Here is a 17,894-nt window from a genome sequence, read left to right as displayed (position 1 = left end):
CTTTATCCAACCTTAAACAGTTGTTCCATTGCTCTCACAAAACCACCAGACTCCACAAAAACAGGAATCTCTCAGCTTCTGCCTCAGTGGACACATCGAAGCAGTACTCAAAGTTTTAATACTCACTGACCTTGATGAGGGTCATATCTCAAACTATATTTATCTATACTCCTCAGTTGTCAGAAACAGAACTTTTAATCATCTTATTTAAATAAATGGACTACAGGGCTGCCAACTCTAACACCCCCCGCGTGTGACACACTCTTTCACTGTCAGTCTCACTGTCTCAATCTGCCATGACAAATCTCACACCAAAACACTACATTATAAAAACACTGGTGTGCAATGTTTATATCGATGTGTTGATCGGTTAACTGCTCAAACATGTCCCCCACTTTGTCTCTGATTGGCTTCTGACAGAGACAACGAACAAGACAGACAATTAGAAACTGACACTACGCTCAGTTATGGTTTGATATTAAAGGTGACTTGATTGGTACACGAAGTTAGCTCGTGCAGAGTATCGTGAAAGAAAATACTCCACGTTAAAAATTCCAGTAGCTGCCAAATAGTGGTCTTAGACCATGCAATAGTATCACAATGAATTAGCTTTAGCCTGACTACTGTAGTAAAAAGGAAATGGCTGCAAAGCATCTCTTATTTTAACTTAGATATCGCTGTCAACCCTTCCCTGAATGATTGAGACCCCTGACTGACACAGGACTAAGAGTTCAGTTTAACACCCCAGAAAGTGTTTAATCAGTGATTTATGAACCTCAGATTTAAATTGAACTACTCTGTTTTAAAGAGACGTCATGAAAAAATAACATCAAATTTTACTAGAATGTAAGCTTCTTTTTTTATTTATCTATCAATAATTTCATGTTTTCCTTCTACGTAACTGAATTTCCAGCAAAAATGGTTTCATAAATATTCACCAGAATTCAGGAACTGAGTGTTACATACTCAAAATGTCCCCTCTTGTTTCCTCTGCCTGGATTTTGTTAAAATTAACCCTAAACTTTGAGTATCAAGCAGCCTGAGTACACCCCTCTACCTTCTTATGTTAGATCCTATAAATGTGATCAAATTAAGTGCACAAGGTTAAAGCTGCTGTTGGTAGTTTTGATATAAACATCAGTTTGGAGATAGATTTCAAATGTCAACACTACCCCAACCCACCAGATTTCCCCTACTTCTCGTGCTTGTTCTATTCGGAAGTAGTGCCGGCTTCCCAGACAATCAGGACAAGCTAGTAGGGGCCGCCACTCGACAAATCAGGACAGAGGGTCAGAGAGTACCTCTGATTGGTCCGTGATAACAGGAACGAGGGGTAATAATAACATTGCTTGATACAAAGGTATTTGAAAACACAGAGATTTGGCTATAATCTTAAATTACTTCAATTACTGATGAGTATCGATGGGTATTATGACTTTTTTCCCAAACCCAGCAGAAAAAAATAATAGTTCTTTACCCCATTCATACCAACTGCACCTTTAAGTGCAAGTACATGTGATAAGGTCCATGTCATGAAAATGACTCCAGCCAGACACTCATAGTTGGCAACCGTGGATTAAACTCATTGTCTTTGGCTGTTTTCAAAACAGCCTGCTACATACTATAGAGAAGTGTAGTATTCAGTACGTACTGTATACTGCAGTCTGTAGTATGAATGTTCTGCAGGATGCTGGGTCGGGCGTCACTGGATTTCTGGTTTCAGAAAGGGGAAGTAAACAACGGCCAAGCTGATAGAGAAACTGCTTCTTTAGCATCACTTAATATAATAATAATAATAATAATATAATAACTTTATTTAAAAACAAATGTTTACAAAGTGCTTTGACAAACAAAGCGTAGTTCAATAGCAGAGTAAAAAAATTGACAAACAGGGAGGAGAAAATGTGATCAATGCAAAACAAAATGCAACGCAAGAGGTTAAAGGGAATACACATCAATTAAACAGTATGGAGTGGTGTGACAATGGACCCGTAAATCATTGTTGAGAGGTTTTTCAGGGTAAATAGAGAAAAATAAATAAATAAATAAAAATGGAGAAGTAAATAAAAGCATTAAAAGGGCAATAAAAGAATCGGGAAAGTTAGAAAAAGTGCAAAGGATGAATTAGGAACATTAAAATAATAAAAGAAAAATTTAAGTTTAACTTAAGGCTGATTTATACTTCTGCTTGGAATCAACGGCGTAGCCTATGCTGGAGGTCAGTGTAGCTATCATACCTACGCAATGGTCTACGCACATAGCTGATGTGCACCTCCTCCAAAATGTAACTACCCATAGAATCAATGCGGACCGCAAGCCTGTGATTGGTCTGCTTGGCGGGATTGTTTTTCCTGCATTTACTTCAAGGATCCCCACTCATCAGCCGTGTATTTCATCTCCTCTTCTCTATTCTTCATGTAATCATGTCTGTATGATGAACAGCAACATGTATCAGCTGTAGATTAACATAACACGCTTTAAATCGCCGAGGAAAAGTAAACAGAGATCGTAGCGGGGCTGGAAGCAGGCGACCGGCTATCAGAGAGACCACACTGCCCTCAAGTGTTTCGGCGGAGAATTGCTGCGTGTCACAGACACATCGACACACAAGTATGTGGGGCTCATGTCCGCGTCAGCCCCTGCTGCGTAGGGGAGACGCAGAAGTATAAATCAGCCTTAATGATTTAAAAAGTGAAGAAGTAGTTTATATGGAATTTAATGATTTTCACAACACCTAGTTCCCCCGTCATATACAGAAGAAATAAGAAGTGTAACAATGGCACAGTGCATTGTGGGAAACAGTACGTGAGGGAGACTGGTCCGATGCATACTGAGACATTTTCCTGAATCAGTACGACATCCGGGGAGTTTTGGCATACTGCAGATGTTGCTCTTGTTCAAATACTACATACTGAATTTAGACCAAATCAGTACGTACTGCTAGTATAGTAGGCAGTTTAGAAAACAGCCCATGTCTCCCTTTTGCACTGTGCAGTTTCACTTTCTGTCTGATGGTGGCGGTGTTCGTACTCTGTTCGTAGGAGATGATGTGACGGTGTACGGCGTGATGTGTCAGCGCTGGAAGCCATTCTATGACGGCTCTCGCTGCGAGGTGGAGCTGGTGCTCAAAGCCAACAACATAGAGGTGAACAACCAGCAGGCGGCTGCCGCCCTGCTCATGAAGGACGTTCAGAGAGAGTTTGAGGAGTTCTGGGAAAGCTACAAACATGATCCCTTCGCTGGTGAGTAAGAATCTGTTCAGTCTTTTGAACACTCCATACATCAGTCCTTGTTTTATTGTTTGTTTTATGACATCATCCACTCCTCTCTGCAGGTAGGAATCAGATCTTGTTGAGTCTGTGTCCTCAGGTGTTTGGCATGTATGTGGTCAAACTGGCGGTTGCAATGGTGTTGGCTGGAGGAGTGCAGAGAATAGATTCTTCTGGGACCAAAACCAGAGGTACACTGAGAGCTGTGATCTGAAATAACAAACAAACACATGTTGTTTATTATTAATCCAGCCTGCACTGTATAAGAAAACAAATCTGGCCCTCTGTAGGGGAGTGTCACATGTTGCTGGTTGGTGACCCGGGCACAGGGAAGTCCCAGTTCCTGAAGTATTCAGCCAAGATCATGCCTCGCTCCGTCCTCACAGCTGGAATCGGATCAACAAGTGCAGGTAGACTCCGCTCTGTGTCAGCTCATGATGATCTCAGATGAAGAAGTATATCCTCTTCATCTTCTCAGTCTCGTGTGAGTTAACAGAACACTCATGTGTTGTGTTTCAGGGCTCACTGTAGCAGCGGTGAGAGACGGAGGTGAGTGGCACCTGGAGGCAGGCGCTCTGGTTCTGTCAGACGGGGGTTTGTGCTGCATCGATGAGTTCAACAGCATCAAGGAACACGACCGTATCAGCATCCATGAAGCCATGGAGCAGCAGTCTATCAGTGTTGCCAAAGCTGGGTACAACAAGTCGCCTCTTAAAAAAATACCATAAAGCCTGTCGATGAAGTCTGGTTAGGCTGTAATAAGGATTATAAATCTCGTTACTGCACAGAGGGGGGTTGTCACAGATAAGGTGCTCACTCATATAGGATGCTGAAAGGAGCTCTTTACTGTAAAAGGTTTTCAGACACTTAAACATGACAATTCTTTCAGAGACCACCTCATGTGGACTCTGGAGGAACTAGTGGTTTTAGTATCTGTGATGTCACCAATCTGTTTCTGAAGCCCTGCTTTGAAGCCGATCATCTGCGGGAGCCGTACTGGAAATGCTGAACTCAACCCAACTGCTGTCAAGCTAGTGATTTAAACATAGACTGTAAAAAATATGGACGTAGTATCCGTGACGTCACCCATCTGTTTCTGAACGCTGTTTTGAAGCCAATCAGCAGCGGCAGCCATATTGCTTCTGTCGAGCCAGTGTGACGTAAAGAGGCGGGCTTTGAGCCTCCTAGCCAACAGCTGCAGTGTTCCTGCAGGCAGCTGTGCCTCTCATTGGAGGACTAGTAATCTCAATATCTTCGAAATTGCCGCGTTAGAAAAAAATTCAACCCTCTCACAGTGAGAGGACATCGAGAAATTAGCTATTCAGACTACACTCATCTTTTGTACCAGGCTGTAAACATGTTTATTAATGCTACAAAGATCGTCTTTTTCCCATTCATGTGTATGTGACTTCCGGTACTTCCAGAGCCAGCCTCAAACGGATCCTCGATGAACTGCAGCTTTTAACACTTCCGCATTGACTCATATTTTTAGACCGGAGGTTGCCGCTTGGATTTAAAGAGGCGGGCTTTGAGCCTCCTCGCTAACAGCAACAGTGTTCCCACCTGTCAGTCAAGTCATTCATGTCCTTAAATGGGCAAACCTCGTAATCTTAATATCTTCTGAACTGTCAAATTATGGATAATTAACCCCCATACAGTCAATCAATCAATCTTTATTTATAGTGCAAAATCCCAATAAATGTTATCCTCAGACTCTTTCCAAACAGAGCAGGTCTAGACCGTACTCTATGTTCTATTATTAACAAAGACCTAACATCAAAACAGGATAAGATCCAATCCCATCTTACAGACAGGACTCAGTCTGATCTCATCTTAATCCACCATGAGCAGAGCACTTTGCAGCATTTAGCAAGTTACAGTGGCAAGGACAAACTTCCTTTAACAGGCAGAAACCTCCAGCAGGACCAGACTCATGTTAGACACACATCTGCTGAGACCGTGTTGGAGAGAGGGATAGAGGGAGATGAAGAGAGAGAGAGATGATAGTGATGAGACGGATAGTAGTAGTTGTAGCAGCAGCTGGAGTCTTGAATGTCCACAGCAGCAGGACTTCTACGGAAGCGACTCAGTGTGTGCCCATAGAGAAATGAGCTCTTCAGACATAAACTCGTCTTTTGTACCAGGCTGTAAACATGTTTATTTCTGCTGTAAAGATCGTCTTTTTTGAAGGGTGTGTATTTGGTTTTCTGTGTTTCTGCAGCCAGCCTCAAGTGGACGCTTGATGAACTGCAGTTTTTAGCACTTCTACATGGGCTTCATATTTTAGGACCAGAGGTTGCCGCTTGATTAACACAGATATTCTTCTCTGGATGTCTCCTCCTCCTCTCCACAGTATGGTGTGTAAGCTGAACACTCGCACCACCATCCTGGCAGCCGCCAACCCCAAAGGCCAGTACGACCCTAACGAGCCACTGTCTGTGAACGTCGCCCTGGCCAGCCCTCTGCTCAGTCGTTTTGACCTGGTCCTCGTCCTGCTGGACACAAAGAACTCAGAGTGGGACCGCGTCATCTCCTCCTTTATTCTGGAGGACAAAGGTAGAGCATTAGCTGCTGGAAATCTTGTTTCTGCTGGTCTTTAAAAAGATAATTGAAAGTTTGAATTTAAGGTCTGAAAGTGTCTCAGACATGACATGTCTTTGAATTTGATTGGATGGTGGTCCCTTCTTTTTTTGACCCTGTACTGAGGCAAAATTAGGAGCATTTCGACCAAGAGTCCCGGGGTCTTTTAGCCCCCAGAACTACTTTACCCTGAACTAAAAGGTTCCTCTGCCCCCATTGTTGTCTGCGTTTCGACCGTGGGCTGAAGTCACGGGTAGATTGTGTAAATCAGGCCAGTGACATATGAAGGAAAAAAAGTAAATGCACTACACCACCAGACCAGTAGAGGGCAGTAAAACAAAGAGGAATGCCATTCATCAGAGATGACACCATAGAAGCAGACGGACAGGCAGGTATCATTATGAGCAACACAACAGTTAGCCTGTTAGCATGAAGAGACTCAGCTGGTCTGTTTTAGATGGTGCTATATTTCATCACAGATGGATTCACTGAATCAACACGTGAGTGGAGATAAGCGCGAGTAGCAAAGACATTTCAACACGGCTTTAAAATCCTTTTGAACTCAAAAAGCCGTGGCAGAGATCGGACGGTGTTTTGGTTTAAACAGCGACCCTGTTAACTGGAGACTTTCAGCTGGATGCATCCCTCATAAACGTCTTTAGACGATCATTAAATATCTGATGAGGATATTTTGAAACCTTAATAAAAACTAAACTAGTTTGCATTCCTAGGAACTCCCTCTGTGTTTCAACAGCTGTGTAAACTCCACAAACACTGACACGTTCAGCTGAAGGTCTCCAGTTTACAGGGTCACTTTTAAAACTGGAACGCCGGGAGAGACGCATTCACGGTGGGCTGAGAGAAGACTACTGTTACAAGCTGCTAAATCAAGAGAATCACAGCTTCTTCTTTTGAAAAGTACACACACATACAAAACAGATAGAACAAATAAAAACTGATGAAAGAATGAGAAATCAAGTGAATCACAGATGTGTGTGATGTTATTGTGGACGGCGGGCAGATTAAAAGCACTGCAGATAATCTACCAATCAGACACGTTCAGCATAGCAGGCCCTGCCCCCCAAAAGTCCCAGGACCTTCGAAAAGTACTACCCCCCTAGCAGGGGCTTTTTAGGGGGAGATTAACTACCCTTGAACTAAATTTAGACCCTCCTTCTTCCGGTTGAAATGCATGTAGTTCAGGGGTAAAGTTCCTGCGGTCGAAAAATGCCTTTTGTCTTTTTTCTGATCCAGATGTTGAATAGATTGATATACATTCCCTCAAACATCTCTTAAGTGTTTCTTTTGGAGAACTCGGTCAAAAACAACTCCATGGAGGAAGTCCTGACATGTCAGTGCTCTTGTGTTCCCTCAGGACTCCCTGCAGAGTCTTCCGGCCTGTGGTCCATGGAGAAGATGAAGGCATATTTCATGGTGATAAAACGACTTCAGCCGCAGCTGTCTGAGGACGCCAACAGCATCCTGACACGCTACTACCAGCTGCAGAGACAGAGCGATGGCCGCAACGCTGCCAGAACCACCATCCGCATGCTGGAGAGTCTGAGCAGACTTGCTGAAGGTGAGGAGGGGTGTTCTGAAAACCTGAGGGAAGTTACCTCAACCTGTGAGCGTAATGTTTGGATGATGGGGAGTTCTTTTTGCTGTGTTCACACTATTTCTGCACGATGTGGTGAAACTGTGTGTGAAAGTCCAGACCAGGGCCAGACGTGGACGAAAGGCATTTTTCGACCGCAGGAACTTTACCCCTGAACTACGTGCATTTCAACCGCTGGGCCCAGGGTCTAAATTTAGTTCAGGGGTAGTTAATCTCCCCCTAAAAAGTCCCTGCTAGGGGGGTAGTACTTTTCAAAGGACTTTTGGGGGGCAGGGTCTGCAATGCTGAACGTGTCTGATTGGTAGATTAACTGCAGTGTTTTTATTCCGCCCGCCGTCCACAATAACATCACACACATCTGTGATTCACTTGATTTCTCTTTCTTTCATTAGTTTTTATTTGTTCTATCTTTGTTGTATGTGTGTGTACTTTTCAAAAGAAGAAGCTGTGATTCTCTTGATTTAGCAGCTTGTAACAGTAGCCTTCTCTCAGCCCACCGTGAATGCGTCTCTCCCGGTGTTCCAGTTTTAAAAGTGACCCTGTAAACTGGAGACCTTCAGCTGAACGTGTCAGTGTTTGTGGAGTTTACACAGCTATTGAAACACAGAGGGAGTTCCTGGGAATGCAAACTAGTTTAGTTTTTATTAAGATTTCAAAATATCCTCATCAGATATTTAATGATCGTCTAAAGACGTTTATGAGGGATGCATCCGGCTGAAAGTCTCCAGTTAACAGGGTCGCTGTTTAAACCAAAACACCGGCCGATCTCTGCCACGGCTTTTTGAATTAAAAGCGTTTTTAAAGCCGTGTTGAAACGTCGCTGCTACTCGCGCTTATCTCCTCTCACGTGTTGATTCAGTGACCTCAGAACTCTTTGGTCGAAATGCTCCTTTTGTTGAAATCTTTCCTGCTGGATCTTTGACGTTACAGGTTTTATGCAGACAGTTGTGGCTTATTTCTTAAAATGTGGAAGTGAACCCTGTCAGTGTGAGTTCAAATTATAGGAATGGGATTGTATTCTTAAATGTATCACTGACTGATACTTCTGTCTGACTCTCCAGCTCATGCCAGGCTCATGTGCAGAGAGACGGTGACCATAGAGGATGCTGTCATGGCTGTCTCTGTGATGGAGTGCTCCATGCAGGTAACAAACAACAACAACAAACTTTAATCAACATAAGATTAAACTACTGTGAGATGTATTATTGCTAATGACATTAAATTCATCGTGACCTCTCTGTCTAACATCATAACCTCTCTCATCTGTTTCCTAATAAAAACGGTGATATAGAGCCGTATACCCTTTTTTTGAAAGACTTAAGTTTGTTTGTGTGTGTGTGTCCGTAACAATGAGGAGTAGGAGGGGCACAACGAGCGGGGAATGCACTGATAAATTTGTGTAGATTGCGTCATCTGTGAGGGAAAAAAATAAATATATTCAGGAAGAAAACAAACTAAGACGAGCCACTTTTAGGAACCCCTGTCCCAAAGTCTTGATTCCATAAAATCCATTCCTGTAGGTGTGTTTGTGTGCGTGTGTTTGTGTCAGCCTGTCCCTGAAGCTTCGAGCAGCAGGAAAGAGAAGATGCAGCTGCATTAGAGCACAATAAACCTCAGCTCAGTTATGAATTCATGACATGGATATTAGATTCAAATATTTGAGCCATTATCTGACAAACAGGCCTGAAATTTACTCACCAACTGAGTATCTGCATTTGGTGCTCTGCAGGTGTTAATTTTGGACCCTATGTTACTTTATTTCTGGTTCTAGTTTATTTGAATATATATATATTTTTTTAAATCATGTTTCATTTGATATGTTATAAAAAGAGATTTGAGGAAGACCTAAAAGCCTGAACTGTTGATGATGCACTGTAGACGCTGCGTAAAAGTTCTATTAGTTCTTTCTGGAACTGGAGCAAAAATGAGCCGTACAGGGTTGAAAATTCTTTGTACTAGGGATGCAAATTTTAAGTGTTCTTCGTGATAAATCTTTGTAAATGTTAACGATCAATTATTGATTAATCAATACAATTTTTTTAGTTTTCTTATGTCAAAAACAATGCCAAATACGTTGGTTTCCCCCTAAATTATATTTTCCACAACAACAAAATGCACATAACTGACGGGATTTAATACGGGTAACAAGTTCAACACGCTGAGTATCAATGATCAGGCTCATAAAAAAGATTCTCCGTGGACATACAGTCATGTAAAGTGAAGGCTCAGTCTACTAATTGTGATTTTACTGCAATAAGAGAACTGAACAGAAACATATTTCAGACTCACAGTCTAGTTTTCTGCCTACTCTTTCTTATTTAGAAAAAAATGAGCATGTGTACGTGGTCAGGTGTAGGGATGGCAGTGTTTCCCCTACCATTATACAGGGGGGGCGGGGCGCCCCCCCAACAGCGGCAGCCGCCCCTCTTGGAAGTTCAGAACATTTTATTTTCTATATAGCGCCAGATCACAGCAGAAGTAATTGAGGGTTACCTCTCTTATAGATCAGGTCTTAAACTTGTTCTTTTATTAAACAGACTAAATATCCTTCTGTTATTTCTCTTATTTACATGACGGGATGTCATTATGATCATCTGCTCTCTGTATCACATGGCAGCGTTCCGCTCCATGCGCACACAGACACAAACACGTGCGCTCACATACACACATCACAGCACAACGATACGATCAATGTTCATCTACAACTCGATCTTTCAAGACGAAAATGAGACTATGACGAGCTAAAGTGCATCACTGATAATACAAACTCAGATGAAAACTTAAGAAGGACCGTCGTACAATAAGAGTTCATATTTTCCTCGCTGTGCGTCTAATCTTAAGAAATGAAAGCTATGCATTCCTGTGACAGGCTGAGTTATTATTGGAGGGGCGCAGTGTTAGCTTGGTCTCTACCTGCAGCAGGTGTGCTTTATGAACCAGTCTCCTCTTCATTGAGGGTTTTTACCCCCCGGTGTGCGTTAGGGACAAAAACACAACCGGGGACGTCTGTTTAATATTTAATGTTTTTGCCGCTCTCACTGTAAAAAGCTCTGCATCTAGAGCTTGATTTAATCCAGTTGATCCAGTTGGTGATACATCAGACACATTTAGTAAGTTTGGATCAACTCCTTGGCATCAAAGAGTGCCGTGAGCTGACTGTCTGTCCAGAGGTCCAGAGCGCCTGTTACTGCAGGTGCATTCAGGGACCATCGTAATAGTGCAATATGAGAATTAGATATAGCGTTCACATGAAGAATGTTTTCTTTTGAATTTTCTGCAGGCTAGATTATTTAACATAAGATATTACAAAAGCAAAAGTGTTAAAAGAGTGAAATGTTGAGGATGTTAGTACTTGGTAGATAGATAGATAGATAGATAGATAGATAGATAGATAGATAGATAGATAGATAGATAGATAGATAGATAGATAGATAGATAGATAGATAGATAGAAAGAAAGTTGTGGTAAAGTCTGTCTGAAACACCCCCCAAGGCTGTAAACCTAGGGGAAACACTGGATGGGCATTTCAAGCCAAAATACTTTTCGATAATCATTGGCCCACACACACACACCGACACCTGTCCCAGTAACAGCCCACTTGTGAGGCAGTCACGTTAACCAGCAGCAGGACGAGGTGCTGCTTGTTGCGGGCACTGACGGTGTCTGTCTCGACCTTTATGTCGGTGTTTCTGGAGAAAATCGCTGCGACTGTCGCTACTGTTTTCTTCTTCTTTTGCTATTTAATTCAGTTAGCATTCTGCTTCTTGTGTTACTTAATGTGGTTAGCAAACAGCTTTAAGACGCTCTATAGCCACCGTCTGGCGGGAATACCGTATTCGACCAGGCACCGGTAAAAACAATGAAAAATGTACTTTTAAAACGAGAAAATATTCAAAGTAACTCTTCGTTTTTTACAAAGTGAACGAATATTTGAATATTCGAAAATCATTGCCCATCTCTAGTCAGGTTTCAGCCGGGAGCGCAACCCAGTCACAATCAGTCCAGCTGCAGAAGAGCTCAGACGGCTCTGATGTTTCTGCTCTGCAAACAAAGTGTACGAGCAATTCCCACCAGTCTGTTGGCTTTGTATCTAAAGGTGGGGAAATGTCCTGTTTAAAGTAATATGAGACCACATGATGTTTTTTTCATGTGATGGAAAATTTGAAATGAAAAAAAATGCGTGTTTCAAACAATTTCTTAACAATCAATTAAAGCTAGGGTTGGTAGTCACGGAAAACTAGCATGAATTTGAAGCAATTTTGTAGCATTTCCTCAGGACTCTAACCGGTCCTCAGCCCATCGTTTATGTTTTGCACTACGTCGACTCATATCTCAAACAGCGGTAAGAAAACACTAAAACATTATCATAGTGAAAGTTAAAAACACAAACAAACATGAAATGTTCCCAGGTTTACTCTGGCTGTAGATAGCAGCTTTTTTCTCACGCTTTTTTAAGAACACATTATGTATTGATTACCATCAGGACATAAAGATCATTTTAACCAGTATAACAAAAAGTGGATCTAAATCTGATTACCAACCCCAGCTTTAATCGATACTTGATTCATTGTTCACATCCCTAGTTTGTACCATTACACGCCTGCTTTGGGTCATTGTAGGATGTTTGTACCTGTGAGATAACAGAACCTTAAAAATGTGTCAGAAACAACTGCAGTGCATGAAAAGGTTCAGCCCATGAGTCACTCCTGCAGCGGTTTGTATCAGGACACTCTTTGAATGGGAGTATTGAATAATAGTGTTATTGCTTGGTCTAAGCATTGATTCATACTCGGCTGATTATGTTAAAGCACAGATGATGTATGACGTACATGAACTCTTCCTCCTCCTCCGTGGGTCTCCTCTTCTTGTCTTCCTGAGCTCTGCTGCGGTCTGTATCCTCACGTCCCTCTTCTGTTTCAGGGCGGAGCTCTGCTGGGAAACGTGAACGCTTTGCTCACCTCGTTCCCCGCTGAGCCCTGTGAGCAGTATCAGGTTCAGTGTCAGACTCTGCTGCAGGGGCTCAACCTCCCTCAGCTGCTGCAGAAAGAGACCAGCAGACTGGCCAGGTGAGTCAGCTGTTGAGTCTTAGTTCAACTGTTTGTAATGGATTGTGGATCACCTCCACCTGATCACTGCTTAAAGGATGTTTCATATCTTTTTATTGTTGTTAATAAGTCAAGTTTGTGACAATGTGCGGTCTCATTCCTGACACCAACTTAAGCCTTCATTTTTATGAATAATAATACCTTTTATTTGTATAGCACTTTTCGATCCAAGTAACAAATGGCTTCACAAGAACAATAAAAACACAATAGAGAGGTAAAATGTTAAAGATTAAAATAAATTCACAAAATAAAAGGTTTACGATAAAAGTGTGTCTTGAGTAGTGAAATAAAATGAGGGACTGACTCTGCAAGTCTGATTTCCTCTGGCAGGCTGTTCCACAGTCGGGGGGCTCTGACAGCAAAGGCCCTGTCCCCTTTAGTTTTTAGTCTAGACCGTGGAACAGCAAGCAGAGCACTAGTGATGGGAATTCCGGCTCTTCTTAGAGAGCCGGTTCTTTTGGCTCGGCTCACTACAAAGAGCCGGCTCTTTCGGCTCCCAAGTGGCTCCTCAGATTTTTTCTTGTTTGAATGACTGTATTACCTAAAATAATGTAAAATTATATGTAAAATGAATTACTAATGTAAAAAACATACATTATATGAAATGTGTATAATTTAAAAGGCTTTATTTATATTCTCAACATGGAGCAGAGTGTTACAGAAATTAAATTATAAAGTACAAAAAACAAGACTCATCACAATTAGACAAAAAGGTCCAATCTCTGATGTCTGTATATTATTTATAAACTTTTAAACACCTTCATTAACAGCAGGTTACCTTGACTGTCTTTATTCTTCACTTGCTGCACTGATGGATAAACAGTTCTAATGTCCATGACCTGGATGACTGAGAACCTTCACAGACACTTCTAATGTGCCTTTGCAGGTTTTTTGTGGAGCCTAATTGATGACACTTTCACTTTACACAGTCTACACTTAAACAGTCTATGCCTTTTAAATGTGTCTAAAGTTTTCTGTGTTTTCTGCAGTCACTCGTTTTCTCACCTTTCCAGCGCGTTCTCTCTGTCGCACATGTTCTCCCTCTCGTCTCCCTCCTGTTGGTGTGCTCACTGTGCTGTGTGTGTCTCTGACCCCTCCCCTCCCCGTTCTGCTCAATGTAGACACGTGATTGGTCAAGACGCCACCATGTCTTGACCAATCACGTGATGCTTTCACAGAAAAAGACGAGGGGGAAAAAAAAAAAACGGCTCCCAGTCAGGAGCCGACTCCCGTTGTTCACTTCAAAGAGCCGGCTCTTAGAGTCGGATCGTTCGCGACCGACACATCACTACAGAGCACTTCCAGATAGGGCTGGGTATCGCCAGGTCCCTCGCTATATGATACTATCACGATATTTTGCCCATGATAACAATACCATCACGATACAGCGATTCTGTGATAATCGATATATTGCAAGAAATATCATCCACGATACATCACGATATGTGTCATTGAAGAAATTCTGAATATATTGACTGCACTGAATCCATTTCACAGGAATTACAAAACATTGTCAATCAATTTCACATGAACGACAGCCAAGTAAAACAAAGTATCTACTGCACATATGGTCTAAGACAGAGGCCCTCAATTGGCGCCCCCGGCTGCCTATTTGTGGCCCCCAAACTGTTATTCCTTCACTATATGTTTTGGTCGGGTCAGCACGTGTATACGCAGACAGCATGTTACTGGGTCATTTAGAGTTCACTGCCGCTAGGGCAATTTTTAACTTTCACTTTCGTTTTTGGAGCAGTTCCCAAAGTGTCTCTTTGCCAGCTGTAGGACCCTAGAATGCATGAAAATGGTGTGTTTTAAGTTCACTGCTGAAAAGGATTCGTCGGTGCATATTTCACTTGTTCTTCTCATGGTTTTTCTCTGCTAATCCTCCACCTTGCACCATTTTCTTTTTCTTCTTCTTTTTATATCCTTTCAAAGAGTACTCTACCGCAGCACCCATTCTTATTCATGCTAAGCGCCATCATGTGGAGGCTTGAAGTAGTGACTCTGTAAATCAAAATTGTAGCAGGCTTTTGAGAGAGAATCTGTTTAGAACGGCTGTATGTTTATTGTAGTATATCGTAGTATCGATATTTTTGCACACCCCCACTTCCAGAGGATCTCAGACTGTGTCCTGGGTTATGGGGGGATAAAAGCTCAGGAATGTATTGAGGGCGAGTCCATGTTGTGCTGTTAACGGGATTAAAAGTATCTTAAAAAACCGATCCTAAAAAACAACAGGGAGCCAGTGTAGGGATGCTAAAATTGGGGTGATGCTGGAATTTTTTTTTTGTTCTAGTTAAAAGCCGAGCTGCTGCATTTTGTTCTGTCTGAAGTCGGTGGATTGATTTTTGACTGAGACAGGAGTATAGTGAGTTGCAGTAGTCAAGGCAGGAGGAAATAAAAGCGTGATTGAGTTTTTTTAAGTTTTTGGATGAAATAATGGACTTGATCTTCAATGTATTTCTGAGCTGATAAAAACAGGACTGGACAACTTTCTTAATCTGTGGCTCAAAACTCAAGTCCTGGTCAAATATGACTCCAAGATTCCTTGCTGATGTTTTTACGGGGATAGCTGAGTTATCTAGGTTGAGCATGATGAGCCAATTAGAATGGTTTCTGATTTATTGTTATTGAGTAGAAGGAAGTTGTCTGTCATCCATGATTTTATTTCTTCAAGACACTTGTCCAGCTCTGATGAGGAGGTAAAGTTGCGTGTCGTCAGCATAAAAATGGAAATTAACATTATATTTACGTATTATATTTCCAAGGGGGAGCATGTAAACTGAAAAAAGTGTTGGGCCCAGAACTGCACCCTGAGGGACCCCATGAAGCAAATTTGCCATTGATGACACGGCAAAACAGCGGTTGTGCAAATTAAGTCAGGCTTTGGTCAGAACTGAACATGTAGTAGGGTTCCTGCTGCTTTAACATCCTCTCTTTGTTCTCCAGGCTGAAGAACGACGCCTCACAAGGGTCTCCACCTGCTGATGATCAGCGGCCTCACAGCAAAGACGCAAGCTCCGCCCACAACACACACCGCTATAACATCACCAGAAAGGATGATGTCACAGTGGAAGGAGGCCTGGATTGGTTCAACTCCATCAACCAATCAGTGTCACCCGATGACATGGCCCCACCCATCATCACATCCACTCAGGTCAACCTGGACTCAGACATTTCCACTGTCAGAAAAGAGCCAATGAGTCCCACTGAGAAGGATGAGGTCAGTAACAGTGGGTCAGCATTAAACTGTGATGGTGTTTTACATAACGTTACGTCTGCTTCAGAAGAAGAACACATAACGAGCAAAAACATTAAAGAAGGTAGAGCTACTGCCCAGGAGAAGAGGACAGATAATCCAGAGTCCTCCAGGTTCGTGTTCCAGAAAGTCTCAAAGAAGCTGAGGTATCGGAGACTGGAGGAGCTAAGTCATCCTCACCAAGAGCTGGACACAGAGGGAGGAGGAGGAGGAGGAGGAGGAGGAGGAGAGAAGGCGGAGTCTGCAGCGCAACATGTAACTAACTCAACCTCAGAATCTCATAGGACCACCTCACTATCATCAGGTTTTTCTGGCCCCGCAAGGACCCCTCTTGAAGATCACCTGAGCACCGGCGCTGGTCCTGAGAAGGAAGAGGGGAGGGACAAGAACAGGAAGAAGACCATCAGTGCAGCGCTCGGGAAGAAGAAGGCAGCTGAGGAAGAATCAGGAGAAGAACTACGCTCCAAATTTTCACATTTTACATTTAAACCAAGGAAGATGAGGCCTGCAGCATGCAGCGACGACCTGAGCGACAGAGTGGGAGCTCTGGATGAAAGAAAGGAAGAAAGAGGAGATGAAGTGAAACCAGCTGAAGGTGAAGACAAACAGGAAAGCTTCGAGTGGGAGGAGAGTTTCTGTTCCAAAGAGCTGGATGAAGAGGAGTTGGTTCGGGGAAAGACTGCAGATAGAACAAAGGGCCGTGCTGACATAAAGTCCACCGTGGCCTCTTCAACGCTCGCTAAACTCTCCAGATTCTCCTTCAGCAGCTCGAATGAACACGCAGAGTTAGCTCAGACTGAAAAGGTCACAAATCAAGAAAATTCCTCTGCAGTGAATAAAACCAAACCTGTGACCGTCATAGACAAAATCAAAGGTCTGTTGAACCCAGGACAGAAACCAGAGTCACCAAATGAGAGCACGTCTGGGTTTCAGACGCCGAAGGACAGTCCTGGAGACTTTCAGAGCTCGGTCTGTGGGAGAAAGAGGAAGTGTTTCGAGCTGGGTCGTGCTCAGAGGAGTTCTAGTGCGTTCTCTCTGTTCAGCTCTGTGGATTTGAGTAATGATGTCCTTGACACAGACTGGGACCAGGAGGTTTCAAAGAGAGCTAAAATTTGAAATCATCTGCGGTGGGTCAAGAAAATCATGTTCCAATGAAATGTGTGATTTAGTTTGTTTCTGTGGCCTTCAAATAAACAGATATCTCTGGGTCGCCCGTGCACTCTAGATTATTAACCTGGCCCTTCAGATTAAAACAATCACTTTGCAGGACTTCGGGACCTCTGTACATCCACACACATTCACTGTTGGTCTACAGAAATATGAGTTTGTTCTAGGGATGTACAGACCTGGATCACATGTGCACCACCGGACACATTACAGAAAAATCCTCTGCTTTACACACTCTACTGTAACTCTCCAGGGACATACGGCTCAAAAGGCGAAAACATAAACCAAACACAGGACAGTCTGTCGCATTAGCATTAGCAGTCTCGGATGTAAATGTAGGCAGTGTGGAAATACTTTAAACTAGAAGGTGAAAAAGTCCAACAAACACATATGCAAACCCAGTGTGATGAGGTGGTAGTGGTAGCAACTTCATGAAACTAAACAGGCAACTGAATTCACAAAGGAACAGAGGAAAGGCTGCTCCGCTGAGGCAACAAACTCTGGACTTAGAAAAGGAAGGATAAATATATAAGGATAAAAAAGCAAAAAGGCTGAATAGATTACAGAGAAGGTGTCAGGATTCATCGCTTTGGACAACCAGCTAATCTCTGAGGTACAGACTGCAGGTTGATTTAATCCAAGGCATCCTGTGCTGCCTTCTCGACACTGTATCTTACATACTGCTTCACCTGAGCTGTTCTGTATAGTCTGTGACAACAACAATAATAATAATAATCTTTATTTATAGAGCACTTTTTGAACACTATGTTACAAAGTGCTTTACAATGCCTCAAAGGACATCTGCAAAATAAAGAGCATTTTAAAAGACCATACAGTTAGTGCAAGTATCTTAACTATTAAAAGAACATGACATCATAAAGACAAAGTACAATCAAAAT

The 17,894-nt window shown here is 42.6% G+C and overlaps 1 protein-coding gene across 1 annotated transcript in view; it reads left to right on the top strand.

Annotated features, from left to right (window-relative positions):
• Nucleotides 1–17,041, top strand: part of mcm9 (minichromosome maintenance 9 homologous recombination repair factor) — a 28,888-nt gene extending 11,847 nt beyond the window's left edge. Inside the window, exons 7-15 of the mRNA XM_034699378.1 lie at nt 3,042–3,242; nt 3,335–3,460; nt 3,560–3,679; nt 3,789–3,963; nt 5,623–5,825; nt 7,225–7,428; nt 8,526–8,608; nt 12,385–12,530; nt 15,519–17,041. Of these exons, the coding sequence (XP_034555269.1) occupies nt 3,042–3,242; nt 3,335–3,460; nt 3,560–3,679; nt 3,789–3,963; nt 5,623–5,825; nt 7,225–7,428; nt 8,526–8,608; nt 12,385–12,530; nt 15,519–16,944 (2,684 nt within the window). The 3' untranslated portion in view covers nt 16,945–17,041. The remainder of the gene's footprint in view (nt 1–3,041; nt 3,243–3,334; nt 3,461–3,559; nt 3,680–3,788; nt 3,964–5,622; nt 5,826–7,224; nt 7,429–8,525; nt 8,609–12,384; nt 12,531–15,518) is intronic.
• The last annotated feature ends 853 nt before the right edge of the window (nt 17,042–17,894 follow it).

The sequence above is a fragment of the Notolabrus celidotus genome, chromosome 13 (assembly GCF_009762535.1).
Source record: "Notolabrus celidotus isolate fNotCel1 chromosome 13, fNotCel1.pri, whole genome shotgun sequence".
NCBI classification, from domain to species: Eukaryota; Metazoa; Chordata; class Actinopteri; order Labriformes; family Labridae; genus Notolabrus; species Notolabrus celidotus.
Note: the sequence above shows the minus strand (reverse complement) of the source record. Positions and strands in the feature narration are given on the sequence as shown.